The 27,775-nt window shown below is 48.7% G+C and overlaps 2 protein-coding genes across 8 annotated transcripts in view; one reads left to right on the top strand and one right to left on the bottom strand.

Moving 5' to 3' along the window:
• Psi (P-element somatic inhibitor) overlaps positions 1 to 27,775 on the bottom strand; it is a 40,374-nt gene that overhangs the window by 10,045 nt on the left and 2,554 nt on the right. For 2 of the 7 annotated variants that reach the window (XM_089583008.1, XM_089583004.1), the window contains exons 3-14: positions 24,821 to 24,862; positions 22,446 to 22,692; positions 21,076 to 21,226; positions 20,571 to 20,669; positions 17,169 to 17,216; positions 15,945 to 16,268; positions 9,597 to 9,647; positions 6,369 to 6,555; positions 5,860 to 6,017; positions 5,096 to 5,160; positions 4,802 to 4,899; positions 106 to 294 (exon numbers count right to left, since the gene is read on the bottom strand). In XM_089583008.1, the coding sequence (XP_089439134.1) occupies positions 106 to 294; positions 4,802 to 4,899; positions 5,096 to 5,160; positions 5,860 to 6,017; positions 6,369 to 6,555; positions 9,597 to 9,647; positions 15,945 to 16,268; positions 17,169 to 17,216; positions 20,571 to 20,669; positions 21,076 to 21,226; positions 22,446 to 22,692; positions 24,821 to 24,862 (1,659 nt within the window). Of the gene's footprint in view, positions 1 to 105; positions 295 to 4,801; positions 4,900 to 5,095; positions 5,161 to 5,859; positions 6,018 to 6,368; positions 6,556 to 9,596; positions 9,648 to 15,944; positions 16,269 to 17,168; positions 17,217 to 20,570; positions 20,670 to 21,075; positions 21,227 to 22,445; positions 22,693 to 23,054; positions 23,120 to 24,260; positions 24,298 to 24,820; positions 24,863 to 27,775 lie in introns of those variants that run through there. The other 5 variants (XM_089583005.1, XM_089583007.1, XM_089583010.1 and 2 more) reach the window with 5 other exon arrangements.
• On the top strand, positions 1,324 to 3,099 carry LOC149354016 (uncharacterized). Its single transcript, XM_089583011.1, has one exon. It carries the CDS (start codon positions 1,688 to 1,690, stop codon positions 3,014 to 3,016), a length of 1,329 nt encoding a protein of 442 aa, XP_089439137.1. The 5' UTR covers positions 1,324 to 1,687; the 3' UTR covers positions 3,017 to 3,099.

Genomic DNA, 27,775 nt, shown 5'->3' with positions numbered 1-27,775 from the left:
ACCACATATCCACTACGGCAGCAAAGGAACACTACCACTACATAAATGCCATGCAGCACCTCAAAGGCTGCACAAACTACCCTTTAGTGGCCCCCAGTGACTCACCTGCGGGTGCGCCGGCCTGTGGGGGCTGCTGCTGCTGCTGCTGCTGTGGGGCGGCCTGGGTGGGCATGGCCGGGGCAGCCCCTGCCTGCGGAGGCTGGGGTGTCTGCGGTGGCTGGCCTCCCTGCTGCCCATAGTACTGGGCATAGTACGCTGCCCACGCAGCAGCGTTCGCATCAGCAGCCGCCTTAGCTGCAACACACAACATGCACAAGACGTGTGAAACAAACCAACCGCGTTGCTGCACAAGTTTGGATGCGCACCTGTTTCCACCACACATACTGCACTCCACTAAATATGACCATCCTTAAGGGGGGACACGGCACTTGAGAGCCGAAAATCGGCCCAAAAATCGCATTTTCAATCACTTCATTTTCGCGTTCCCGAGACCATTCTGCACCGATCTGCAAATTTTGGCTTCAAAACTATGTTTATTTCACGCATTATACCAGCTAATAATAGCAAATACGGCACGCGGACCTTTAAATTGAGGTCAAAATTCGCCCTATTTCAACCGCCTTCAGCTCGGGAACTACGCACTCGATCGGCGCCATTTTCTTCTCGTTTGAAAGCTGCCGCTTCCAGCGTTTAATTTTTTTCGGTAAGCAACCCTGAGCTTCGCGCAGAAAGAAAAAAAGCAACGACAAAAATGATGCGCGAAGTGGCCTTCTATTGGTTGCTTGAAGCATGTGACCAAAATGGCGGTTTTTGATTGGCTAAGGAAGCTTGTGGTCGGTGCCTGCCGCCATTTTGAAGAGGTATTTGCTCTTGCGAAAACGTGTTGTGCTCAACGTGGTACTTCGGTTCGCTATGCCTGGAGGTGCGAAAAAACACCGATCTCTGCATCATTTTGGCCGTACACGGAAGAAAGGTAGAGGCAGAAAGCGTGCTGGTGCTGCTACCCCGTTGCGGGAGCATGTGATGGACAATCAGGCCCCGACATCGCCTGATAACGCCATCGTGCCCGAGGACGCCTCCCCTGACAGCGAGCAAGGTGTGGACTCCAGCCGCGCGACCATAAACACCGATGTTATCAGTGAAGAAGTACGCGAGATCGGTTCCCCAGATAGCGTGCGCAAGGTGGACTTAGGCCGCATTCGGATGAGCACCGATCTTATCGGCAACAGAGAAGCGCGCGAGGTTGCTTCCTCTGACAGCGTTCGCTGTCGACTCCGGCCGCGTTCGCATAAGCACCGATGCTATTGGCGACAGAGAAGTGCGCGAGGCTCTCGCCAGTGAAAAAACGGCACTTCAACGACTTTCGTCGATACCGGCAACGGCACGGAAGGTTGAGCCTTTTGCAGAGGCAAGCAGTGCGGCTACGGCGCCAGTGCCGGATCAGCGTGCCGCTCCTTACGTCATCGTGAACATCGCCTCACTCAACTCGCTCCTTCAAGTTACGCGATGCGAAACGTGCAACCAGCCAGTGCATATAGTGAGAGGTGATTGTGATTACGGCCTCGCGGTGAAGCTGACTGCCGTGTGCGACAACTGCGGAGACATCGCGACCAAATGGAGCTCGCCCCGAGTGGATGGTTCAAAGACCTGCAACCCGTTCGACGTCAACCTCCTGGCTACGCGAGCGATGGTTTCAACGGGGAATGGCCAGACAGCCATGAACGATATATTCGCGGCAATGGGATTGTCGCGCCGTGGTATGCACCACAAAACTTTTCAGCGACATTTGAAGCAGTCTTTGGCACCTGCTGCCACACAAGCAGCCGAGGTCGCTATGAACCAGTGTGCACAAAAGGTGGCCACACTCTATGAAAACCTGTGTTTTGGTCATAGAGGCAATATAGCAGTAAGCTATGATGGCTCTTGGATGACACGTGGTCACTCCTCACACATATGCGTGGGTGCAGTGATAGAGTTGTTTTCAGGTTATGTCTTGGACTACATTGTACTCTCTAACTTTTGTTTAGGGTGTGAGGTAGGACCGAAGCCCGATTCTGAGGGCTACGCAGAGTGGAAGGCCACACACCAATGCCAGAAAAATAGTGATAGCAAAGCTGGTCACATGGAGGTCGAAGCTGGCCTCATACTTTTCCAAAGATCGCTAGAGCGACATGGATTGCGATACACAACCATTTTGTGTGATGGTGACAGCCGTACATTTACAGCAATCCAAGAAGCGAAAGTGTATGGTTTCATTGATGTGCAGAAGGAGGACTGCGTGAACCATGTTCAGAAGCGCATGGGGACAGCACTGAGGAATTTGGTGCAGAAACAAAAAGGAGAGGGGAAGCGAAGCCTTGGTGGGAGAGGCCGGCTAACAAATGAGCTCATCACGAGACTGAGCAAGTATTACGGCTGGGCTCTGAAATCTAACGACGGTGACATGGACGCAATGCAGAAGGCTGTAATGGCAACATACAGGCATGTCACATCCACTGATGAACATTCAGATCACAGCCTATGCCCCACTGGAGAAAATTCATGGTGTCGCCAAAATGCTGCTAGAGCAAAGGGTGAGCCAGAGCCCGGGCACCACTACAATTTGCCCAAAGATGTCGCAGAAGCAATGCTGCCCGTCTACACTCGGCTATCCGAAAGGACCCTGCTCCAGAGGTGCCAGCGAGGCAAGACCCAGAATGCAAATGAAAGTCTCCACTCCGTGATTTGGAGTCTAGTGTCGAAGGAGCAGCATTCTTCACTCGTTGCCGTGCAAGCTGCTGTTGCGGAAGCTGTCCGGCGCTTCAACACTGGGAATCTTCATGCATCATCTGCAATTCTACAGCAGCTCGACATGAACATCACGAGCAGTGGATATCAGAGGGCCAGGGAGAAAGATCTGCGTCGAAGTGCCAGCTCAAAGAAAAAGCGAGAAGCCTCTCTGGAAGTGAGGAAGCAGGCCAAAAAGAGGCATAGAGACGGGATGCATCCCGATTATGCCCCTGGAGCATTTCCTTGAAATTTTATTGGGTTTTTCCCAATAAAAATGTTTTGAAACGTTTTTTCTTGATTTCTCAAAACAGCAATTTTGGTACACTTGTGATTTTGGAGGAAAATAGCTTTCGTTCTATTTCAGCTATCAACATAATTTTTTTTTGTCAGAAAGGTAAATGCATGCAGAATGTAATATGCTCAATTTCAATACAATATTTATTTCAGAAAATTTTAAAAATGGGTCATATCTTTGGCGTGCAAAGATGGCGTTTTTTCTAGCAACTTTGATGAGCTGTAAGTCTAGTTCAAACTGGCCCAGAACTTTTATTTATACCTTATTACACTCCTTAAACATCCTAGATTCATTCAATACTCAAACCACTGTGTTGTGGCTTTCTGTTAAGATGCTAATTTTTCTCCAAAGAAAGAACCTAACTTTTACAGTATGTCGGAAACTGCTCGTCCTATTGCAAAAGTAATTACACCTGAGGAATCACTTCATCAAAATATGCAAGATGTGAAAATTTGGTTGAGATCTATTCATAAATAAAAAAGTTGTCTATGAAGTGTAGCATCCCCCCTTAAGATGAATCTGACTGGGCACACAGCATTTCTATGTCTCAACACATTTTCATGGGCTAAGGAAAGCATACCAAGGGTTAACCTGCATAGTGCGAATTTATCCAACACCCGCTGCTGACTGCAAGGCTGACTAGGTTCTTCACTGTTTGCCCTGGCATGTTTGGATACAACGCAAGCATGAAGGGCACAAACATAAACAGGACAAGGGACCAAGAACGAGTAGACACACACAGTGCTCACTTCCAACAACCTCATCAGAAACAAAAGCACAAGCATTTATACATGCATTTTTGCCGTGTCATCCCAAAGCATGCGCAAATTCACTGCAAGCGTGGTTTAAGCTATTGCTTTCTGACAGAAGGAGTGCTTACACAGGCACTTCCTAATCTGGCTCTGCTTCCATAAGTTCCCCAAGTGCCTTACTTTTCCCCAACTAAAAAACACTTGTCTTGCACTTGCACCCTTGTCCTGTTTGTGCTATAGCTCCCAAGTATGAACCAACAAGCTCGAACTTCAACGTTGATAAACAGGACCTGCAGTGTAGGTCCACAGAGCCCCACACAACAAAACAGGCTATTGCAAGTAACATGTCAGCTCTGGCTTTAGATGACTTCAGCCCACCCAGACAGCCACAAAACAACAAGATTCTTTGGCCACCAATCGGTGGCCTTTTGGGAGGGGAGCGACAGAGCCAATACCATGTTGCCCCGCCATGAATCTGTCACCAGATAAGCTGGAGCAGGGATTAAAACAGGGCGTTATTGTGGCCTTAACCAGGATTGAATGCAGGGAAGAAACATGCATCCCTCATTCTGCCCAGCCTGGAAGGCGTGGAGGTGAAGCACACAAAAGCAACACTGCTTTCGACAAGCACTATTTGCGCCAACGAAAGCCAACCAATGAAATGAAGCCCACTGCGCACCTCATCACTTTCTACCCCGAGTGGAAGATATCCGAAGCTATAGGCTGGCCTGGCTGCACCTATGCTCGGTGCCAGCCTCGCCCGTACTACCTTAGATGGTGCGGCAGGCAGCACACTAGCCGCTTTCCAAATGACTAGTGCGTTGCTTAGAATACCCAGTATGCTGCACATTTTGACAAAAGATGTACCTAACCTACCAATACCTTCCACCTCATCAGACACACTCAATACACAGTGAAAATCTTCAGCAGGGCCACTGCAATTTCAACAGCATAGCAGAACGGTGACAGGCACAACAATACTTACAGGGGTCATTGGGGGGTGCGCTTTGGTTCTGCCAGTGTTGATAGGCATTGCCCCAGCCCTGCGGTGCATAGGGCTGGTTCGGAGGCGGTGGTTGTTGGCTACAAGAAATACAGACACTGAGTCAACAACACCCAGGCTGCTGACACGTGCAAAACATGCCAGGCATGCAAGCTCTCAGCGCAGCAACCACAGTAAAGGTATCAATGGGAAACTGCAGTCCCGTAACATACTTGTTCTGGTGCCCAAACTCCTGTAGCTACCTCTACAAACACATACAAAACAAACAAAACTCACTACGGTTGTGGATACTGTGTTGGGTAATTTGGTGGACCTTGCCCGTTGGCTGCCCCTGGAGGAGGCTGTATAGAGGAAAAGGACATAGCAAACAATTAAAAAAAATCAATGTGATGCAAATGTTTTTGCAGAATAGCACTGCTGCTTTGAAATAACAGCACATACATTGCTTGTCTCTGACTTGTCTGGTTTAAAATATGCGCTGAAGGCGCAAAACACCTTTAAAGGGCAACTACAGCCCTCTGGTGCAGAAAACTGCAACTAACAATTGCCGACCGCAACTCATCTGTGGCAGTGAAAACAATGCAACTTTGAGCCGGGCGAGCGTTACTCGTCATTGGCGATATTGGTACAATCTCCCATGAAAAGTACAGGTCCCGGCTGGTGGTTGAACAGCCAGTGAAGTGGCTACCTGAAGGCTATAGTAGCAGCTGAGAGAGCACTGTAAGTCACCTTAAGAGTAACCGGCTTCAAAAGAATGTCACCCTGTCATGAATCTGTCACCAGATAGGCTGGAGCAGGGATTAACACAGGGCATTACTGTTGCCTCAGCCAGGATTAAATGCAGGGGGTTCAAGCAATACCGCCCTCATTCTGCCCATTCTGGGAGGCGTGAAAGTGCTCAGCACTAAGCCCATTATGACGAGCTTTTCTGGGTAGACACTAGCCCAAAAACCCCCCTGAAGCTAATCACAGCTAAATAAAATGCTTCAACAGCATATCACTCCACCAATCGTGCCTGATATAAAGACGCCCAGACTTACCCCTCCTATCCGCTCATTGATGAGTTGCTGCGCGTGTTCGATCTGCTGTGGATTGCCTCGAATGATGAAGACTTTCTCCACAGGGTTGGGAGGCGGTGCCCTCGACAGCTCCACATGGGCGCACGACTGCTGATTGATCTGGCGTATGGCCTCTCCGCCTGCACACATGGGAGTGGAACTTCAGTGTGTCGCTCATAATCTTTTTGCAATGCTATCATTTAAGGCCACTTCTGCCCAGCCACTGACAACCAAACCCTATGCTGCGAAGGAGGCTGGAAAAGCAAACAGCACCAAAAGAGCCAAAGCTGCAAGATACGCCAACACCAAGAGCATGACAAGACATGTCCAGAGCATCAACCATCACAGCCTCCAGAAGGGAGGCTGCGTTTCTCAATTGCCATGGTACTTTGCTGTTGCACGCAACTCCTTGCCCTCGAGGCCAACGAAGCAGTGGCCCGGGGTACGAGGCCGTGCAGTCGGCATCACACCAAGAACATGCGTGCACTCACCTTTGCCGATGACCAGTCCGCACTTGTTGGCAGGCACCGTGTACTGCACCTCGTGCACGTCGTCGCCACCAGGACCGCGCCCACGACCACCACGACCCATGCCAGGTCCTCCCGGGGGCCCAAATCCTCCATCGAAGCCCCCACGACCTCTGCCTCTCCCACGACCCATGTTCTGCTGGTCACGCGCCTGCAAAAGGGGCCACAAAACTCACTGAACTGCTGGTCTACACTGTAAGGATCAGGGCATAATGGGGCAGAAAGTTAATATGAAGGCTCCACACTATGTACTACCACAAAAACCCGCATGTAATACAAGGTTTTTTTTTTCTTTCTCCAGATTTTAGCATGGCAAATTTTCACCTCATATGATGGTCTAAACAATTTTTGGCCAAAATCCACAGTTCCGGCTTCATTATTATTGAGTGCGATCATCGGCACGCTTCTAGCAAGAGAAGGTGATATTTAGCGGTGGCATAGGTTCGCGTTTTTGATTTCGACGCCATTTCACTGCACTGACCTAACCTAAGATCCTACCTTGCATGGTATGGGGAGCGCGAAAGCAGCACTCTGCTGCTTTTAGAAGGAGAGTAACTGTAGTACTCAGACAGCGAGGAACAAACTCTGTAGTGACCGGCCGGGTTGATAATGCATTGTGGAACAGCAGCGCAAAATACAGAATGCGTAAAAGTACACACAGGGCACAGAAATTAGACGCGTGTAGCCCGTGTTTAATTCACTCGCATAAAGCTTTCGAAAATGCCTTGCTCAGGCGCCCTTCGGAGCCAGTCGATCATCCAGCACGGTTTCTCTGTGGCTCGTCGTCCGAGTCAGAATCGGTGGTGCAGACAGGCGCGCACGGTCACAGTTCGTCCGATATTCTGCAAAACCGCCCGAGCTATGGCACTGCCAGCTTCTCAAGCTGTGTACACGCAGCAACTGCGCACAGAGGAGAGCACACGAGCAAGAGCAGAGAAGCACCGGGGAACGAGACTAAAGTGGTTTTTCTGGTGGGACAGGTTCTGAACAAGTGGCGCGCATGTGGCCGACACATGCTCGCAGACGACAGCAACACATTTCCCCATTGTTCGTACTGACACGGTGCGACAGGAACGCCAACCCGACGGAATCACTCTTTTGTTGCACGGGTTGGCCGACCGTTTCCGCAGTGTGACTCGGCCATTAAGCTCCGACTATGGACACCTAAAGCGTGCGTGCCAGCACGTATGCTGGAACCGGTCTTTGCATGCTGGTGGCGCAGAACGCAAGTGGGCGCGAGCACGACGGCTCTGTGCGCGCCGTTTGCACTACATGCATTGTATCCGGTGCACTGGCATACACAAATAATCGATAGGCGTTCGGCTTGCGTGCCTTCCGGAACGTCTTCAGGGCTGCCTTTCCATACTCGCATTGCAAGTGGAAGAAAAAGTTTTTTTTGCAGTTTTTGCTATCTCCAAATCACCTCGTATTATATGCGGGTCCCATCATACGCAGGTTTTAAAGTCGAGTGATCTTCAGGCTTCCTGTGGTTTTCACAGGACAAGGTAACCATACTTCCAGTCATCCAAAAATGCAAGCAGCCTTGTTGAAAGGAAACAGTCACAGCAGAACCATTCACCAACTGCTATCAACTGTCACTATCTCAAACGAATTAAGGAGACATAAAAGCTAGCTTAAGTCATTGGGATCGCGAAAAATAATTGAATTAACCACACACCAAAAAAAAAGGGGGGAGGGCACAGGGATAAAGTATAGTCACAGGAACGCGTTACTGTTATTAGATGAACTTTAAATTCAAACCATTATCCCCTGCTCACTTTCAGTGAAGCAAGTCTTCTCTGCAGGCGCACACGTTTTTTACGGTATTTGCTTTCTTCCCCACTTACTCCTCTACTATACATAAAGCTGGGCACTAGGCCGAGCAAACAAACTGTAGCAAAGAAGTGTAACCTCAGAAGCTTCCGCACATTCCACAGTAGCATTAGAGCAGTCTACTACAAGCAGCACCCTGTTGGTCAGGACTGTGATTTGACAGTAGTTTAATTCAACTTTTTTCTTTACTTTCACAACCAATCTGCAACCTCTTATGTCAAATGCTGCCCACAGCCTCAAGTCAAGAGGAGACCATTGATGTTACGGTTGCTAAGACTACCACAAAAAAAAAAAGAAGTGCAGAATATGTGCTCAACAGTCCTTTTAGTATGTGCACCATGCACACATACAATGCATCATTAAAAATTAACCTACGCTCAAGCTGGCAACAGGACTGACCATTCTGCTTATCAAGGCCATCTGCGATGCAAAAACTATAGCACAGTATGTTAAAGCTAGCCCAACACTCGCACCTAAAGCAGTTCTCCTTTGCATCCTGCCGCAGGTACAAGCAACGTGACGAGGCAAATGGCCAAAGCCACATTAAAATGGAAAGTGCACTCAATGCAAACCAAGCAATGATTACCAGCAGGGTAGCACAAAACTACCAACATAAAAAGCATGCACCAGTGTATAGGTCACTCAAGCACCACCTGGAGTCAAGGCATGCCAGAGTAAAGCACAAGGCCACTCACCCCCTCCCTCTACTGCTCTCAATCAAGCTGTCCACTGACACACCACCCCGGACCATCAGGCACCACATGCACGCACAAGGAAAGCCAAATGAGCACAGAACCATGCACCACCACTGTCCACTTGCAAAGCACAACCATCAGCAACAGCTAATGCAGCAACACTGAATGCAGCTTTACATCAGTAGTAAGTTTAAAGGGAGGCGTGCAGTGAGGGATGTTAAAGCAAGAACTGGCAAGTAAACAACAGCAGCAGCAGCGTGCTTTATTTCACTGAGAATTTACCCAAAACGAACAACTTTCCCATCAAAGGCCACAGGGAGGGGACAAGGGGACCACAAACACAATAATGCCGTGGCACTAAGGCAGTGCAAATACGGTAGGCAAGTGTGCCGACTTACTGTGGACTGACTGACTGAGACAATGTTAGGCAGTACATTCAGCTTTTGCTGTTCCTTCTGAAATGCTCCCTCTGCCAGGCACTTCACATGCCACAACTTTGGAACCACAAGAAGAGAGAGGAGGAGGGGCTTCCCCTCTTTGTGCACCCTTCACCAAGCACAAATTCCTCCCCTGCCTCCAGGTAACAGTGAGAAGCCTCCAGCTGAGAGACAGACAGGAGGAGGAGGTAGAAAAATGCCCACAGCGAGAAATGCTCAACACTCACGAAAGGTGGCGGAAATCCAAATTGTCTGTGCGGAGCGAATCCGCTGCGGTTCTGTGGCGGGCAGAAACGACAACACACACACACAGAGGCAGAGGCACACAATTAGGAGAGGCACCGCCACCGTATTTGCACCGCACTGCACGCCTTCCCTCCCCCTCCCACTTCTAGCAGATGCAAGACACCGCAATCACTGAAATGCACAAGCTACAAACAGTACAGCAAAAAGCTCAGTAATTTGAGCTCCACGAGGACACCGAACACAAAATATTAAGTGCACTGCAATCATGAAGTAGTCTAAAATATTCAGCCAATACCTTCCTGCTTTTTTTCCCCTCGAAGGCAACAGCCAGCATCTTTCATTCTAAAGCCTGAACTTATCTAAAGGCCTCTTCTTCACCTTAAGGCGGGAAACCCCTCTTAGAACAATTTTTTTTATTTATGGAGAGATTTACACCAAATTTTCACTGTTTGTACATTTTCATGTGCTGATTCTAAAACTGCAAGCAGTTTCCCCCTGCAGCAGTAAGTTTTGTATTTATCATGAAAAATATGTCTTTTGTTTGGAGGAAGTTTGGTTAAGTAACATAAGACTTTGTGGAGAAGATTACTATTTATAAATGATCTAGAATCACCAAGGAGTGCAATAAGGCATAAATGAGCATTCTAGGACGACTTCGACGAAAGTTACAGCTGGTCAAACATGACAAAGAAAAAGCTCATTTTGACCACTGAGACAAAGGATTTATTTCCAAAATTTTCCTGAGAAAGCAGTAGTTTCAAATTTAGCCTTATTGCACAACCTGTGCATTTATCTTTCTAGCACAAAAAGAATTGTAGTAATAGCTAATATAGAATTGAAGATATCGCTCCTCCAAAATTGTGTGCATGCCAAAATTTCAGTTTTGAGAAATCGAAAAAAACGTTTTTGGCGTATTTTTGTGGCACTAAGGGTAACTAGAAATCACTGATGCGAGTTCTGGCTGGTTTTTTATATAAAAGCACCATTTCCTGTTGACATAACTACGGTTGCAACAAGCAAATTGCCGGCGAATAGATGGAATTGTTTGGAGGAGTGCCTTTGCACTGTGACCTCCCCCAAGCTGCAGCGCGCGATTCTACCTCACAACGGCGCTGTGATTGCAGTCAGCCCCTAACAAACGAGACGTGCTCTTTGCTCATCTTGCCCCTCAAAACATTGAGAAGCAAATTTATTTCAAGGTTTCCCATTCCGCGCTTTGCGGGACGCCGTTTCGCGGCCGCCGCGTTGTCAGGTTTATCGGAGAGCTCAATCTATCGCTTTTCGATCTATCGCTTTTAGGTATCGCTTTTTCATCTGCACAGTCACGATTACGCTGTCTGTACGCGGCAGGAATCGCCCTGATCACTCCTCGCTCGCTGATTGTAGATTTCACTGGTATCACTCATATCTATCGATGCTTCGTATCTACCTTTCGCTCCCTCAGGATGAGTGTTCAATCCTCGCTGTCATGCTAAGCATCGCCATGCTAAGCGTTAAGCGTCTTGCTAAGCGTTATCGGACCGTCGTGGAGTGTGGCTGCTGAATGTAGACACAAGGATGCAACGATACAGCGTTCCCAGCGCGCTTCGGATCAATACCGTATTTACTCGCATAATAGGCGCACCCCTAGTTTGGGCGCGAAAAATCATTTTTTTATTTCCGCGCATAAAAGGCGCACCCCGAACTTGGCACTGTGATCAATACTGTATTTACACGATTGCAAGCCGACACCTCGCCACCCCCCGCTCCCCAATCTTTATTTTAACAAAGTTTTCGCTGAACTGACTACTAGTCCTCACTAGTGCTGCTGCGGACCCACAGCACGTACAACGACATCGCGTAGAACAGCCGCACACAGTTTTCAGGGATGCTCACTTTAAACGTCTGTTTGGAAAGCTTCATCTCCAGCCGGAAACGTTCCCGACTTAGGCCCGCGAAAACCTGTGCGCTTGGAGTGCGTACGAAAATTTAGGGACGCCTCAGTCGCAACTGCCGCACTTCTCGGTCTATTTTCCGACCTGCCGCACTCTAGCCAGTGTGCCGTGTTCCAGAGCAAACTCCCAGCCGTGTAGCTGTTAAAGTGCTTGGCCCTCGAGCTAAAACAGCAACGCTCAGCAGCAAAGCCATAAACCATGATGAACTATCCCGCTACCGCAGATCCCGGCACTTGACAGCAACAAAAAAAAACAAAAAAAAACGAGCTGGAGATGCTGATGGCGATATAGATAGCGAAAGCTCCCGGCGAAGGAAAACGGTGATGATGATAAGCTCTACCTCGGGCGCCCTCCGTGGGTGGCGTCTGGAAGCTCCTGTGCGCGTGTGTGGCCTCCACGATCAAGCACCCGTTGCGCGCAGCCGGAGCCGATCGCAGAGGCCTCGGCGCGTGCATTCCAAAGGCTATTCCCGCGTGGGTCGTGGAAAGTTTCGGTGCGGCCCTTAAACGGATTTTTTTTTTTAAATATTTTCTTCGGGAAAACGGGGTGCGGCCCGTACACGAGTGCGTTTACGCGGTGTGTTCAATTTTGAGTCGAAAAATTTCCGGAAATTTTACCCCGCGTAATAGGCGCACCCCGAACTTTGAGCCGGATTTTCTGGAAAAAAAGTGCGCCTATTATGCGAGTAAATACGGTATCTTTTAGTGCTTTTTGATTAAGACTTGCGTACATTGAAATATTTCGCACTTAGCGCCCGACAAACCTCACTTCGCCGTGACAGTAGGACTGCCCGACCCACACAAAATGGCGCCGGGCTGCAAACGGTCAACGCCGTCAACCAACCAAAAGTCGCCATTTTGGTCACGTGATTTTGAGAACAGAGCGTGTTTTGCCCAATTTTGTTTCTTTGTTTGCCGCTGCTTGGGCTTGCTCATAGTTGCCAACCGGAATATGGAAATAGCCTGAATCGAGACCTTTCAAACGAAACCAAAATGGCGCCGGCGGAGCGCGTATTTTTCGAACTGCGGGCAGTCAAAGTTCGGTGCGATTAGACCTCAATTTAAAAGGCCGCGCGCGCGGTCTCACGTCTTTGGAACGCTGTAACTCATGAATTAGGCAGCATTTTTCAACGAAAATTCGTAGATAGCTGCGCAATCACCTCAGTATCGCGAAAATGAAAAGATTGAAAATGCGATTTTTTGACCAATTTTCGGCCGCAAAGAGCCGTGTCCCCCCTTAAATACGGAAGAGGCTTGGCAGCGTTCAGCGCGTCCCAACTTACGCAGCAGCAGAGAGGGTGCGCAACCGCCTGGGAGCATGACTGCAAAGGCGAAAAATCAAGCAGCGTGCAACCGTCTCGCGAGCGCCGCTCAAAGACCGAAACAACAGCGGAACCTCCGTGGCACTTGAGAGTCACGAGGCTGCACAAGCATTACGATTGAAAAGCAGACATCACCAGCACAGCCGTGAACACAGTGCCAGATTTGCCAGCCTTCCGAGCCAGAGTCGTAAGCAAACTGTCAAACCAAATGAGCACGTTTTCCGCCGATATCCTGTTTTGGTAACACCAGTGTAGACTTCAAGCTTGGTTTCAAACTTTAGGTGCAGTAATTACTGCAGATGAGCAACTACACTGCAGTACACCAGCAGGTTAGCTGCTATGACTGCAACAAGCTGCCCACCAAGGGCACCGAAAAACAGACGCGCAGCAAGCATCAGTCTAAGCTCCTATTCGTTCATTTCGTGCATGCCGCGTTTCATGCTCAACCACGCGGCTTCAGATTCGGAGGGCTGAAGACACTGTGGCGCGCCTGAATCACTATACCTGATCAGTGGTCAAGTCATCCATCTCTCAACAGCAAAAGCTAACACAGCACACTACTGAGGCCTTCCAGGTCAGCACAAACAAGCAAGCCGGGTACAAATCTCAGAGGTCATGCCACTGCCACGACGCCTCTAACACCCAGAGAAACAGCCGCATCCTGTTCACCCAGACTTGAACTTACAACTTTAAAATCCCACACTTCCACAACAGGCAGGACGATAATTTTACCCACACTGCGTAGCTCGATGCCAAGAGAAATCAATGAACTGCATTTTAGCATGTTCCCTGCAACAATTTCTTAAAACCTCGGAGCAAAAAAGTTACACAACACATTACGCAAGTGCACAAGGACTTATTTACATAGACCGACACATTTGGAATCTGCACACAAAAATACAAATGCTCAATTTTATAATTGTGACTTCATTAATTTTTTTTTCCTTCCGAGGACAACCCCCACAGAGGCAGCAAAATGGTACACATGTACCTGAACACACTATGAGAGTCCAGCCTCTCCACAAACATCTACAGCTGACAGTGGACATTTGCAAAAGGGAGAGAGGGGGGATCATTTGGGCATTTCTTCGTTCCAATGAACGAGGTTTTACTACCTGCCTTGGCATACTCCAGATGAAACACTGTTCTTTTAGGAATTACAACCGTCATGGGAACCAACTCATTAAAGTACCTTTCAGTCAGTTTTGCAGCAGAGGGCTGTGGTGTTACTCTGCAAGTCCACTTCATGTGAAGAGGAGTCTCAAATGTGCATCTCATATCTTGCTACGCTCACTTCATGCAAAGCACAACTAGACAATTGTGACAAACCAATGAACATCAACAATAACTAAACAGCAGTAGTGCAGACCACTGGCTCGGAGCATAAAGTTACTCTGTTCAGAGCACTTGCTGTTTTCGCATGCGTGCAAAGAAAAAAAAAAAAAATGCCTGCCAGTGTCAGACAAGTCAAGTAAGAACACTTTGCAATGGGAGATTGCACTGCCATTCATCATGCCCAAAACATTTCACACAAGAGAAAAGCAGTGCTACCTGGCTGGCATCAGCAAAGCCCCAAGGCATGCAGCTGGTACAAGCTGTCAAATGTTGACCTCAAAAGGCATGCAGCTGGTACAAGCTACTCACACTTGAACTCATCTAATTACAGGATACAAATTAAATTAGGGAACATACCGTATTCGCTCTCGCAATGAACCCACTCTCATAATGAACCCCCACTTGTGATCGAGAATTTACCTTTGAACCTCGCGTAAAAAATGCGCACCTGAACTTCAGACCCGGTGTTAAGCATGATCTCACCAAGACTGGCCAGTGCCGTCAACTACCACAAAATCGTCAAAGCACACCATGATACAGGGAACTCCTTTTGAAGGGAATGATGCTGAACACCGGCCACACAACTGCAGATGACGCAGGGACACAACTTGTCGACCACACATTTTTCGTTCTTGACAAGCAGAAGGACAGTCTGATGGAAGAGATGGTGGATGTATGGTATGAAGGTTGACTTGCACAAAAAAAACTGTCAGAACTTTTTAACGTTCCGTTCCTTACACGCGTTTATACAGCAATTAAGACTGATCAGCTTGGATAATCTCTGCAATTTCTGCTCTACACTCACAGAGTGATCTTTCCTATCGAAGTGTGCTGCAAAAGAGCGTGCGATAGTGTTGGTAACGTGACAGCGCCAGTGTCCTTCACGGCAAGATCAATGCCACGACCTGTTTTACGTGAAGGCGGGAGTAGGAACTTGAGCAGGGGGAAGGAACGCACTGTGGTAGAGTGCAGTCAAATCCCACTACACTGAAGCTCAAGGGACCCGCTAAAAATTTCACTCAAGCAAAAGCTTCGTTGCCATCAAATTCAATCAGAACCCTGACCGATCGGTCTGGATAGAGAACAAACAACATGTACTTTCCAAAAATCTGTCAGCTTTCATGGCAGTTGCAAAACCAGGCGCGGTTTCAGCAAGGACTAGGTGAGTCAGTGAGCGTTAAATAGCAGTCACATGCAGCTCGAAATCGATGCTTTAGACGACCTGCCAGAAATACGGTTGCTCCGATCCTTCTAAAACATTCTGCAAACCCGTGGTACGAACGTACCAGCGGAGTGTTGTTCTGTTGAGACTGCACCTAGAACCACAGTCATGCTGCCAATTACGCAGCAGTGCCCAGGTTCACCAGAAAGAAAAAAGGGAAGCGTTACGACGATACTCCCTTAACCCACAAAAGGAAGACTACAGTGCACCCTAGCCGCCGTAGGGCTTCTTGCATGACCTGCTGCCCACCGACACGCCAGACAGCGGATCATTACACACGACTTGGCCGGTGTGCTTTGTCTAATGTGGTCCACACTGAAACCTCACAAAAAAAGCGCTTCAGTACAAGCCACTGCTTACTATGAAACGTTTACTGTCTTCAGCGGTCCCCATCACCTTGATAACCTTGCTGGAGCCACCCTCTTAATTCAGCAGCTGTCACAACTGCACTGAAATGCACTAGGAAGAACAGTTCGTCGCATGCTAAACAGCCACGAACATGTCCAGGCCCACTCACCAGCACACTCTGGATGAGCTCGCCAATGAAGGAGGCAGCGTGGTGCACCTGGTCGGGCCCACCGGTCAGCAGGCACACGCGGTCCGGGGCATTGTCGTCCTGGGGCTGCTGGAACTGGACACGAGCACCGGTCTCCTGCTGGATGCGCTTGATCATGTCGCCCTGCTTGCCGATCACCACGCCCACTGCCTGCTTGGGCACAAGCACCTCCTGGGAAGCACCTCCAGGTCCTCCTCCTCCTCCGGGACCACCGCCAGGAGGTCCACCATATTCTCCACCACCAGGTCCACCCGGACCACCCCCACCAAAGCCTCTGCGCACATTCTGAGAGGGGGGGAATGCCTCAGCCACAATTTCACAGCCAATCGACAGCTCCCACAGACTGCAACTGTCAACCCATCCCCAAACCAAGAAAGACTAGCTCATAGTTGTAAACCAGCTATAGTGAGCTCCTCAGGCTAATTACATCAGTCAACCAATTTGCTCAATTTCCCTGACCAGACCACACCCAAGTGCTATAACAGTACACACTGCATTTCTGGAAGAATACAAAGAATACACACAGGCTAACCATGTTGTCATCATTCTAAGCACCCCCCCCCCCCCCCATTTTTGCTAAAAGGTGCAAAAACAAGTGTTGATGAAGCTAAGCATCTCCCCCACCCCTTTTTAGAGGAAGAATGCAGAGCCAAGCACCAAGCAAGTTTGCTCAATCTGGCGGCGAGCCAGTCTTGTGGCATCCCATCTCCAGCTTTTTGCGTTGCTGCGATCCGACACTAAACAACAGATCATGGCCACAGAATGCCAGAAACCAACCGAAAGCATTTTACAGGCGACCCTGATAATGCTACCAGCGCGTTGCCACATGGGCCTGGTATCGGCGGTGCTCTGCAGAACTGGGTTTCGCGAGCGTGCCACTGCTTTGTTTGGTGTCAGTTGTCTGACAGCCCTAATGAAAGAGTCATCCACTGACACTCACTTTGGGCATAGAGATTGTGGGAAAAAAAAAAAAATGGGAGGGGGTGCTCAGAATAGAGTAAATAAGGTACCACAGCATGTGGCACAGGGCTTTAGTGCACCCCGCTGCACAGCTGGCGAAGCACACAGACCATGCCCCATGCATGATGTGCCCTTCCTTGTCGGGGACCAGGGAAATGAGATCTGCCTGGTCCCCAAAGATTGGAAAGGGCTGCTCCAAGAAGGTGCAGAACGGGGGGCACTCACCTCCAGCTCCTTCTCTGTGATGAGGTCGAGGACCAGGCGCTTGGCATACTGCAAAACAAGAGCAAAGGAGGCTTCAAGCACTGCACCAGCCCCGCCCCCCCAATCATTGCAGGTCAACAACCGACACTTCGAACCTGATGTGCAGCACATGTCTGGAGGAGTACTATCTAACTCCCCTCACAGAGGTACAATGTAGCTCTTGGGGTGTCAGCGAATTACCTCCAGTACTTTACTCTAGCACATTTTTTTGACACCTGCCAGCTCAGAAAGGCAGCAGGCAGGTGATGGATAGTGCATACATTAGGTCCTCGCCAAAATGGTACCCAACTCTGAACCAACTCAAGTGCCTCGCAACAATGTATCAATCATCACTGGCTGCTGTTACAGCCTCACTAGCTCTTAGCGTGCATATGAAGTCAATTACAGACGGCATAATAAATAATCAAGGCGGAAAGCTGGGCTAGTTGGTGTGTCAGTTTATTAAAAGACTAGTGCATAAAACTAGGACAAAGAGGAGACAGGACGAGCGCTAGTCCTGCCTCCTTCTCTGTCTTTGTCCTAGCTTTATGTGCGTCTTTTAATTAACAATAATAAATAATGCCAGCCTGTACTGACAGTTGATGCAACATCAGCCAACATACATTTATAAACCTACCTGAAGCTAATCCTTGATAATCTAAATTGCATTGCTAAGAAACTTGCAGAATTTATTACTTGTAAATGGTACAGTAATGTCTTTCTTCAAGCTACACATGGACTATGAGGGACACTGCAGTGGAGAGCTCCAGATTAATTTAGACTACCTGGAGTTCTTACATCACATAGCACAACGGTGCCTTTTGCAATTTGCATCCACGAGAATGCAGCCATCACAGCCAGGATTGGACCCAGTTCCTCCAGCTAAGCAGCCAGGCCCGCCAGATATGGCCAACATTTGTTGATGGCGTATGGTTTATGGGGGTTTAACGTCCCAAAGCAACTCAGGCTATGAGGGACGCCATAGTGGAGGGCTCCAGAAATTTCAAGCACCTGGGGTTCTTTAACGTGCACTGACATTAAGGCTTCAAAAAGGGCAAAAAATAAGGCTTCAAAAAGGGGGTCACAAACTATACAGATTTTTTGGACTCCTAGGAGCTGCCAAAACGTCTAAAATCGAATTTCACCACAAACATCACTTCAGCTTATTGCCATGCCAGTATACCGTAGGAAGGAGTACCGTATTTATTCGAATCTAGGCCGATAGTTTTTTAAAAAAAACGAGATGTAGAACTCTTATGTCGGCTTAGATTCGAGGATTTCGTTTCGAGGTTTAGTATTCGTAAAATACGAATAAATGTAGCACGCAGGTGGCGCCCCCACAAAACGCCAACGAAAGACAGCACTGTAGCCGTTGCTATCCGTAGCCGATACTGATCAAAGCACACATGAGCACTGGCTGCCATTTTGGCCTTGTTCTGTTCTCGTGCGGTGGCGTGAGCACATTCGCAGCAGTGAAGTTTTCGTGCGTGATTTTTATCACCAACACCATGGCACCAAACAGGCGGTGCCATTATAGTGCCGCCTTCAAGCGGAAAGTTATACTCGCTGCAGAGCAGTCATCAAATCTTCAAGCCGGGCGGGACTTCGGCGGCTGATCCCGGGCTGGCGTTTGGGCGAGGAGACATATGCAACGCCAGCCCGGGATCAGCCTGAGCGGGTTCCTGGCAATAAATGTCGTTTGCGTGCTGTACCTCTTGTTCACAGTTGTTTTTTCGGCCGGCCTACAATCGAGGTAAGTTTTTTTTTTTTTCTGTGGCCTTCAACTTTCGGGTCTCGGCTTAGAATCGTGGCCGGCCTAGATTCGAGTAAATACGGTAGTTTCGCTCATATTCCGAAGACCCTCATGACTAAATGTTAAGTTACATCTTAATTTGGCCCAGCAAGTTGTTTTGAAACTTAACAACAGGCACTAGCGACATCAGTTTACTGAGCCCATGACCCACTGCTAAATATTGAGGGCACGCAGTAAAGAGATCGACACCACCAGGTTGCTTTGATGCAACTCGAATTTGTGCAAATTTTCAATGGTCAAAGCCATTCTCCCATAGCTGTGCCTAGTCTAATTCACTACCAGAGAAAGCAGAACATCTAGGAAACCCACACTTCCAGAAGCAGTTGGGACACAGTAGCTGTGATTATGCAGTTCCGTGCCCACTACAGTGCAACCCCGTTCATATGTTGTTTTTTTTTCCACCGGACTGGGAAAAAGAAATTAACAGCCGGAAAAATGCAACGGTGAGGAAAGCTCCAAAAATGAAAACAGTGCAGCTTTGACTTGAAACAATTTACTTCCGCAAAGTGAGCTTAGGACTTAAAAAATTTGAGAATGGTGGACTGCCGTTTCTTTCACTCGCTGGAAAGCACCACACATTTCTCAATAGCTTAGGACTACACAACACCACACATGAACTGGCTGAAGCCCACAGACAAGCTTAATACCTACGGCTCACTAAAACCTCTCCAACCTAATTAAACCCCTCCCATGCAACACACACCCCGTGTACCACGCCACACATGCCCTCCACAGATACTGCGGGTCCGAACACGCGGTTTGCGCGGGCACAGCTGCTGTGTTGGCGGTTGTAGACCACACGGGCTGTGCACTCATCTCTGCCCTCCTCCCACCCACCACCTCCACCCGAGTCAGCAGAAGACGCTGCCATTGCCCACACTGAAGCCCGGAACCTTCTTTCCAACTCTAAAACCGCACCACTAAATTTTGCTAGAGGCAGGACCCACGAGACCACCTACTCTTGTCTTACAGTCCCTTCCTGCTACACTGCCCCACCAGGCGGAGCTGAACTGGGAGCCTGCACACTGGGAAACCCTGGTAGTGAGGCCACCCAATGTCCATGCCTGAGGACTGATAAACCAGGCGGCGGCGGCAGACTCTAGCCTGGACGACTCGAGAGAGCGCGTGCATACCTCCAGCGAGCTGACGCAGGCCTATCGGGCCACCTATCCCTTACCAACCACCACCACATCCCGTGGCGCCGCCTGCAAACGCAAACACTGCCCACCCCCTACCTACTATCCCGCATCCACCTGGGTGCCTTCACCCCTTCCAGTTGCTTGTGCTCCCACCCCACTGCTACCCTAACACACATCCTCATGGATGTGTCTTACTGAACCCCCCCCCAACCCCACCCCGGGGCTTGGAGCTCTCCACCTGGGAGGCCTAACTGCGCGCGACAGACCAGGACCGGCAGATGTGCTGCAGCATCATGGACTGCATTCAAGAAGTTCACAGAGCCACACATTTGCCTCTTGTGCCAGGCATGCCACACCCATCAATGCCATTCCAGAGTGGACAAGACGAACGCTCAAGAAAGCTGGTCCACACGAGCACGCAGCCACACACACCTCGCACTTGCTCTTCTCGCCGGTGATGCGGAGGGGCTTGTCCATCATGGATTGCTGGGGGCCGTCCTGGATCATCACCATCTTCACGTTGGCTCGCTCCTGCACAGCACACACAGGTTGGAAACTGCTTAGCTGTTAAGAACAAGCAGAGCGATCATCCTGCCTGCCTTGTGTTGCACATCTGACCAACCTTGGCATACTGTAAAGCTTCATTAGTATGAACCTCCAGCCAAAAAATTTCAGCGACAAATTGTTCCAAAGACCCCTCTAAACGAAATCTTCCAACAATAACAACAAATCTGTGCTGCGGAGCCTATATGTTGATAAATTTCGCCTGCATCTTCTTCCAAAGGCACAGCAGTAATCCAGCACGAGCAGTCAGCAACTAAACCACCACACCAATGACTGGTATACAAGAGAGTTGACCAATACACAAATACTGCTGAGGGATGTCTTTAATGCACACTTGAAAAAGCTAGCTGCCCTTCCTCTCCAAAGGACTCACCTGCAACCCCCGGATGGTCTCGCCGCCCTTTCCGATGACCAGACCCACCCGGGGCCCCGGCACCATGAGCTCCACAACCACATGGCCATCGTTCAGCTGGCTTGGGTCCCCCCCACGGCTGATGATCTGGTTGATCATGTCCTTAGCCTTCCTGCATTCATGAACACACACCTCAGCCAACCTTGTAGCACTACTAGCGGTACCACTGTTTTAACAGTTGAGTGTCATGCACTAACAGTAAGAGAACACGCTGCAGCACTCTCTGCTTCCCTTGCTTTGTCATGCTCTGCCATTCAAATTATGCTAATGCCATCCAACGTTAAGACCCGCATCCCCCCTCAAGACAGACTTTGCCACACAAGTTGAACCCTCTGCCACCTGCATTCCAGTTTCGAGTAGCATATCCTTCGATCGCACGAAACTGGCGCACGGCCCAGAAATGCACCATAAAAGCTCAAAGAAATGAAACCAGGAAAAAATCCGACATAATGGCTCCCGCACTGCTGAACTGACACCAGAAACACGCCGTTTGTTTTAAAAAAAACTACAAGATTTCTTTAAATAATTTTTTGAAGAGAGCTTTTGAACCACTTCCTCGCTTTCACTGGAACCTAAGGGGCTGGCTTATATTTGATAACAGTATCATAGCAGGATTTCTGGAGCTAAATTTTGTGAGGAACACAATTGTGAACTCAGTTTGCCCGGTTTTTACTTCTTTACACACTTAAAATGAGTTTAAAAAATGGTGCAAACTGAAAAACCAATGACTTTCTTGTAGTGTGGTATCTCTTAAAATATTGTAAAACTAAGCAAATTAATTCCACATGTGTGCTCAGGGAATTCCCAAGCCCACATAAAAATGTTGAAATTTACCCTTTCAACGACAGTTTTCCTAAGCAAGCACAGTCATCCTTGTCATAAAGGTTGCACAACGTGCTTCATACAAAAATTAGTCAGAGATGGCCCCAGGAGTGTTATAAACCAGCTGTGAGAGTTTCAATGAAGTGGGCAGTTCAGAAGTTCACTTTTTAGCGTAGTGTCCCCCCTTTAGAGCTGCATTAGTCCCACTCAAAGCTGGCAGCTCGTCGTTTACCGGCGCAGCTAGGCGAGTAAATAAGCAACTAGGAATAGTTGACCTATTATGCATGCGGCATTTTTTTCTTTAGAAAAGGTTTCTAACAATGTCGGGGATGAATTTCTGACAAGGACCAGGTCCCTACAACCGGGAGGCTCAGCAAAATATGAGTCTCTCAGACAATTTGGAAATGCTAGCAAGTATGTACCGCTGACGCATTAGGCAAGAATGTCGCGTTGCCATGTCTTACTGCATTAGCACACAGTCGAAATGCCAACCAACTTCCCAGACTTACTCAATGGCATGCCGTGGTCCAGTCAGGGTGCAGGGTCGCTCCGACATACCCCCACAGTCGGGGGCCATCTGGATCTTGCAACCAGACTCCGCCTGCAGCCGGCTGATCTGCTCGCCTCCCCGACCGATGACTGCATGCAAGCAGTGCACTGCATCACACCCTTGCCCTTGGGGCTGGCACCACAACTGCACCAATTGCTGCACATCTGAAGCAGCGTGACCTCCAGTACTGGGGCCCACAAGGCGGCCTGTCGTGCAGAGAGGAGGCAAAGCTAAAACTGCTTTTCTGGTGCCCTTCAAGGTGAGGACTGCACTTTCATCATGACGTGTACAGCACAGCATAACGGACCACAAGAATGATTTTCCACCTTTGAAAGCCCACAGACATAGGAACACCAGTGTACTAAAGAACGAACTGCTCGCTTACGTACAGACACCCAAACAGTTTCACTGCCCAAAGCACTTTGTTCCCGGTGTGTTGACATTAGGACTACTATGAGCTGCACTCTGCAATGAGGCTAGAACATTTTTCTACACTGAATAGAAGCATGTCGAGACTTCTACCAGTGGCCTAAAGGGGTGCTGAAGCCCACGCAGGGTGCACACTCACTCAGTCCGACCATCTTGTCAGGTACACTCCACTCTTCAACAGCCGGTGCGGCGTTTGCTAGACCCCTGAAAGACACAAGGCAGAATTGCGGGGGTTCATTTCGAAGCGAGGCTGCGAGGGACGCCACGCTGGAGAGCTCCCGGTTAATTTGGACCACCTCCGGTTCTTCGGCGTGCGCCGAGATAGCACGGCACATGGCGGCGCCTTTCGCGATTCCCCTCCACCAAAACCCGGCCACTAAAGCTCGCACTGGACCACGGTCCTCCAGGCTGGGTATCCGAGCGCCCTGTCCACACCAAGCCACCGTGGCAGATGCCAGGCAGTTTTTGAGGCCATGCACAATGGTTAACAGAGGCTAAATACCAAGTTATCAAATCAGGGCACAAAACCGCCCACGTTGCATCACAACCGAGGCCAATTTCGAGAAAAAAAAAGGGAGGTTTCCTGCACTACAGAGTCCAATCTGCCACTATTCAGAGGCTAATTTCACCAAGAAGAAAGTCCCTATTCTCACAAAATTTGTGTGTCCCGCAAGCATCATATTGGGATTTCACTGCATTCCCATTTCTCCACTGCAAGCACTTCCTAGCACACAACATCGACTGCCACTATGCAAGGTCCGTTTGCAAGCGTCAAGCAAGCTATTCAATTTTGTTATCACTTGTAACCGCTCATGGTACAGCACTCCTTGTGAATGCAACCATCTTCACCCGTAACTGGGAATTACTAAATCTCCTTTTGAAACGGAGAATGCAACCAGCTTATTATTTCTCATTAGTACGGGGAAAAGTTTTTTTGCCATGTTTAAAAAGACAAAAATGACACCATGCAATGTCAGTCTGCACTACTGATCTGCACCTGTCTGTTCTAGTCCACATATATTCCATCCCAACATGCCCCACTTCCCTCAGTGACTTATTACCCACCAGTGAATTAAAATCTGAGGTCAGAGCACCTCCACTGCAAACATTCACAACCCATGCTAATCTTATCTGGCCGCAATATTTGATGAACAACTTGAATAATGAGATGAATAAAAAGAGCTAGAGATAGAGAATAAACTTCCATCAAGAAACAGGTCATGAGAGTTTCTTTCATGAGAGTTTCTTGAACGACACAGAAATCGCGAGGAACGCACGCTAACAGCCAGGAAACTTCGCACAGGTACAGAACGAAGTTTGCCACAGCCGCAGGTTAACGCCTCACCTCTGTTGAGCCATAGCTGCTAGCTGTGCTCCAAAGGCTGCAATGGAATAAAAAGTGAGAGACCCCATTAGAAGGATCGTATGAGAACATCAGCCAGCCACCATGCATGCTGCGTAAACCAACACCCATGCAATGCTGCCTTAATTTACACAGCCCCATTACAGAGTGCACCCCCCCCCCCCCCCCTAATCTACCAACACTACCGGGAAATAAGATAAAGAAAAAGACTAAGCACTTTAGGCGCCTCCAATTTGGGTGTCTGCACAGCAAGCCACTAACTAACATGATGTCACAATGTCACACACATACAAATCATCCCACCACCAGTTCAGCACAAGCAACTGCCTCTCATGCAGTATACAGTGCACCCCCCCCACCCCCCCCAGCAAAAGCCAGTATGGGCTTTGTGCCTCAGTGTAAGCACAGTAATGTGCACTGCACAGCCACTAACACATGTGAAAGCGAAGCACTGCCCACATGCCCCAAATTAGAGCAGCAAATGCTTCCCCAGCTCCTCCTGTTGACATTCAACACTACTAACAACACACAAGGCAACTCACGGTCGTTCACGGCGGCCAGTTTCTTGGCATCAGGAGAGCCGTCTGGTGGCAGGGAAGAGAAAAGGGAGACAAGTGACACAACTGTTCGAAAGCAAACCTCGGCGCAGAGACGACTGCACCCCACACAGCTCAAACCAGTTTCCTCCTTGTTGGAGTGTCAAAAACCTGGCCCTTCAACAAACCACAGAGGCCCTCAGGGTCAGCCAAGACACACTTAACATTGCTTTTGCACTGTGTTTACACCCACCGGCCATTCAAAAAGCCGCCGGTGGGCTCTAGCCAGTGCACGGCACTTTGCAGCTGCAATTCTTGATGCCACCACCCATAAACCTGAGATGCTGCCTAGTGGTAGTGAACAGGACACTAATGTTCCTTTTTTTGCGTGACCCAGGAAGCGACCCCCCCCCCCCCCCCCCCCCCCCCCACATTCATACACACACTCTGCTTTGCAATTGCTTACACTGCTTTCCAGTTACCTGAAAACATCTACACCGCCAATGGGTAGACAGCAACAAATGCCACAAGCATGAGCACTAAACTAATTTAACAACCATCCCAGTGGATTTGGGTCAGCAATTCCCAATGTGTATGTTAACCCATTGAGGTACCATTCTTTTCCACTCAAAACAAACATTGTTCGGCCTACATGGCATATCAAGGCCTCATGAAAGCCAATTCGTTAGTTTTAAATTAAACAGAAAACACGAATGGCTAATTTTTTACATGCCCATACAAACATGGCACATGAAATCCAGAAAAGAAAACACTCCTGGAAAATATGTCAGCTAGAAAATGGCTAAAAGGTGTGCAACAAACTGTATTTTGTGAATTTGTGAAATAGCTTTTGCTCAGTTCGCAAACTGGCATAAATTTGCCCGAAATTAAGAAATTGGCGCTAGCTAGAACACACACTAGGATAAAGTGGTAAGTTGGCAACGTACATAACTGTGTAAAAGCGCCCTGAAGAGCTGAACATCAGAGCCGGGCATGAGTTTGCTCACTAGACTGCACACATCTGAGTGCCCGAAGTCCCTGTTTGCTGTTCATGTAAACTGCATAAGGCTCGGATATGAACAGCCTTCAGTCTGTAGCAATGAAGACAACTGAGCATACTAATATATACCCGCAAACTCTGAAAGCTTCCTTACCTCAGTAAGGAAGCCTTCACTGCAGTGAGGCCCCTTCATGTCAGTCTGAAAGCTTTTTTACTGAGGAGCCCTAAGCAAAATCTTCCCTGGTGCATACTACTCTAAGTAAGGCAGCTGCCTCCATGCGTCCTTTCGTTGCTCCTGGCACTAGAGGAACGCTTCACCTCACTACTGACACAAGTGACTCCGCACACTAGCACAAGAGGTGACAAAAAAGGCTGCAGGACTTGAAATGGGTCTTGTAACTCTTAAAGCCAGTGAGCACAATTTCAGAAGCGTAAAATTGAAGTCCAAATAAACAACCAGTAACGTATGCCTGCAATAACAATATCAGCAATTTGCCTACATCGACAATGCTTTTTGCAGACCCAAGAGCGCACACGTTTTATTAAGGATTACCTGTTAAGTGCACATGGATGGAGCTGTTATAATCATCAAAATAGCAATCTACGCTAACTGATCCATGTCACCAGGAACAGCAACACATTGCAACAGATACTACTACTCTTGCCGATGTCCTGTCCTAACACTACAACACTGCTTTTTTAACAGAACCAAGCCAATCAGACCATTTGTCATAGAAAAATGGCAAGATTCTAACAGGGCTAGGTGCACACTCTTATGTTGCCGACATGAAGCAGACTGGCTCTGGCCGCTGTCTGGCAGTTATCCCATTCCTGCACGACAGGCACCACCATCCAGGGCAAAACGATGGCCAAAATCAACCCGACCAGTTTTATGCAATATTCCTGGAACTTGAAGGCACAAGTGAAACTGTAACACAAGAGAGCATGCATCCAATCAAGAAAAAAAAACCACCGCCAGGAAAGAAGACATCAGCAAATTCATGCATTCACGAAAGTCCAAAACCAACCAGTTTACTACATTACTGTTCTAACCACATAAGATCCAGAACTAAAACACACAAACGAGACGCTGTTTTATGCCTAGTTAATTATAGCCAACTATGCGCATGGCTGACCAAGCACCTTCAATTTAAACAGAAGAGTTTTGTGTTGTGTTGGGTTTTATGGCACATAGGCAGCTAAGGCCATCAAGAGCCAAGCTCAAGGTATAGAATGAGTTTCCTGTAGAATTTTCAAAAATGTTAAAAATATTAAATTTAAACAAAAGAAACCTGAAACTCATGTGCACACAAACCACACAGGAATGGCACACAAGAGTAGCATTCTTCTGGCGCCTGCACTCAGTGCTATTGTCTGCAGCCAAGACAGCAACCAGATCAAGTGGCCACAGACAAGGCAAGAAAGGGAAGCTGGGCACTCTCAATACTCGCAGCCATATTATGAAGTAGCAGACCTCCTTCATAATGTGGTACTCATGTGAACAGAACAAGGCTGTATTCCCTGCTGTATGCCATGCGAGCCACCTGGCTTCCCTGCTGCATGCCATGCGAGCCACCTGGCTTCCCTGCTGCATGCCATGCGAGCCACCTGGCTTCCCTGCTGCATGCCATGCGAGCCACCTGGCTTCCCTGCTGCATGCCATGCGAGCCACCTGGCTTCCCTGCTGCATGCCATGCGAGCCACCTGGCTTCCCTGCTGCATGCCATGCGAGCCACCTGGCTTCCCTGCTGCATGCCATGCGAGCCACCTGGCTTCCCTGCTATATGCCATGCGAACCAATCACAAATCTGAAAACAAGCTTGCAAGCATACTTCTCTCAAATGCCAGTGCAAAGGATTAGAAGCAATAAACAGTTCTGGTAAATAAGACTGGGTATCCACACTGCGAGGTTCTCGACTGTGAATACCACTGCAACAACCACCACACGCATGCTGCTGGAC

The sequence above is a fragment of the Amblyomma mixtum genome, chromosome 3 (assembly GCF_055824585.1).
Source record: "Amblyomma mixtum isolate Tamu chromosome 3, ASM5582458v1, whole genome shotgun sequence".
Lineage (NCBI taxonomy): Eukaryota > Metazoa > Arthropoda > Arachnida > Ixodida > Ixodidae > Amblyomma > Amblyomma mixtum.
This window is presented reverse-complemented; position numbering and strand designations above follow the sequence as displayed.

Excerpts from the sequence above, each read along its gene's own strand:
- LOC149354016 (XM_089583011.1), top strand. The coding sequence starts at position 1,688 with ATGGTTTCAACGGGGAATGGCCAGACAGCCATGAACGATATATTCGCG.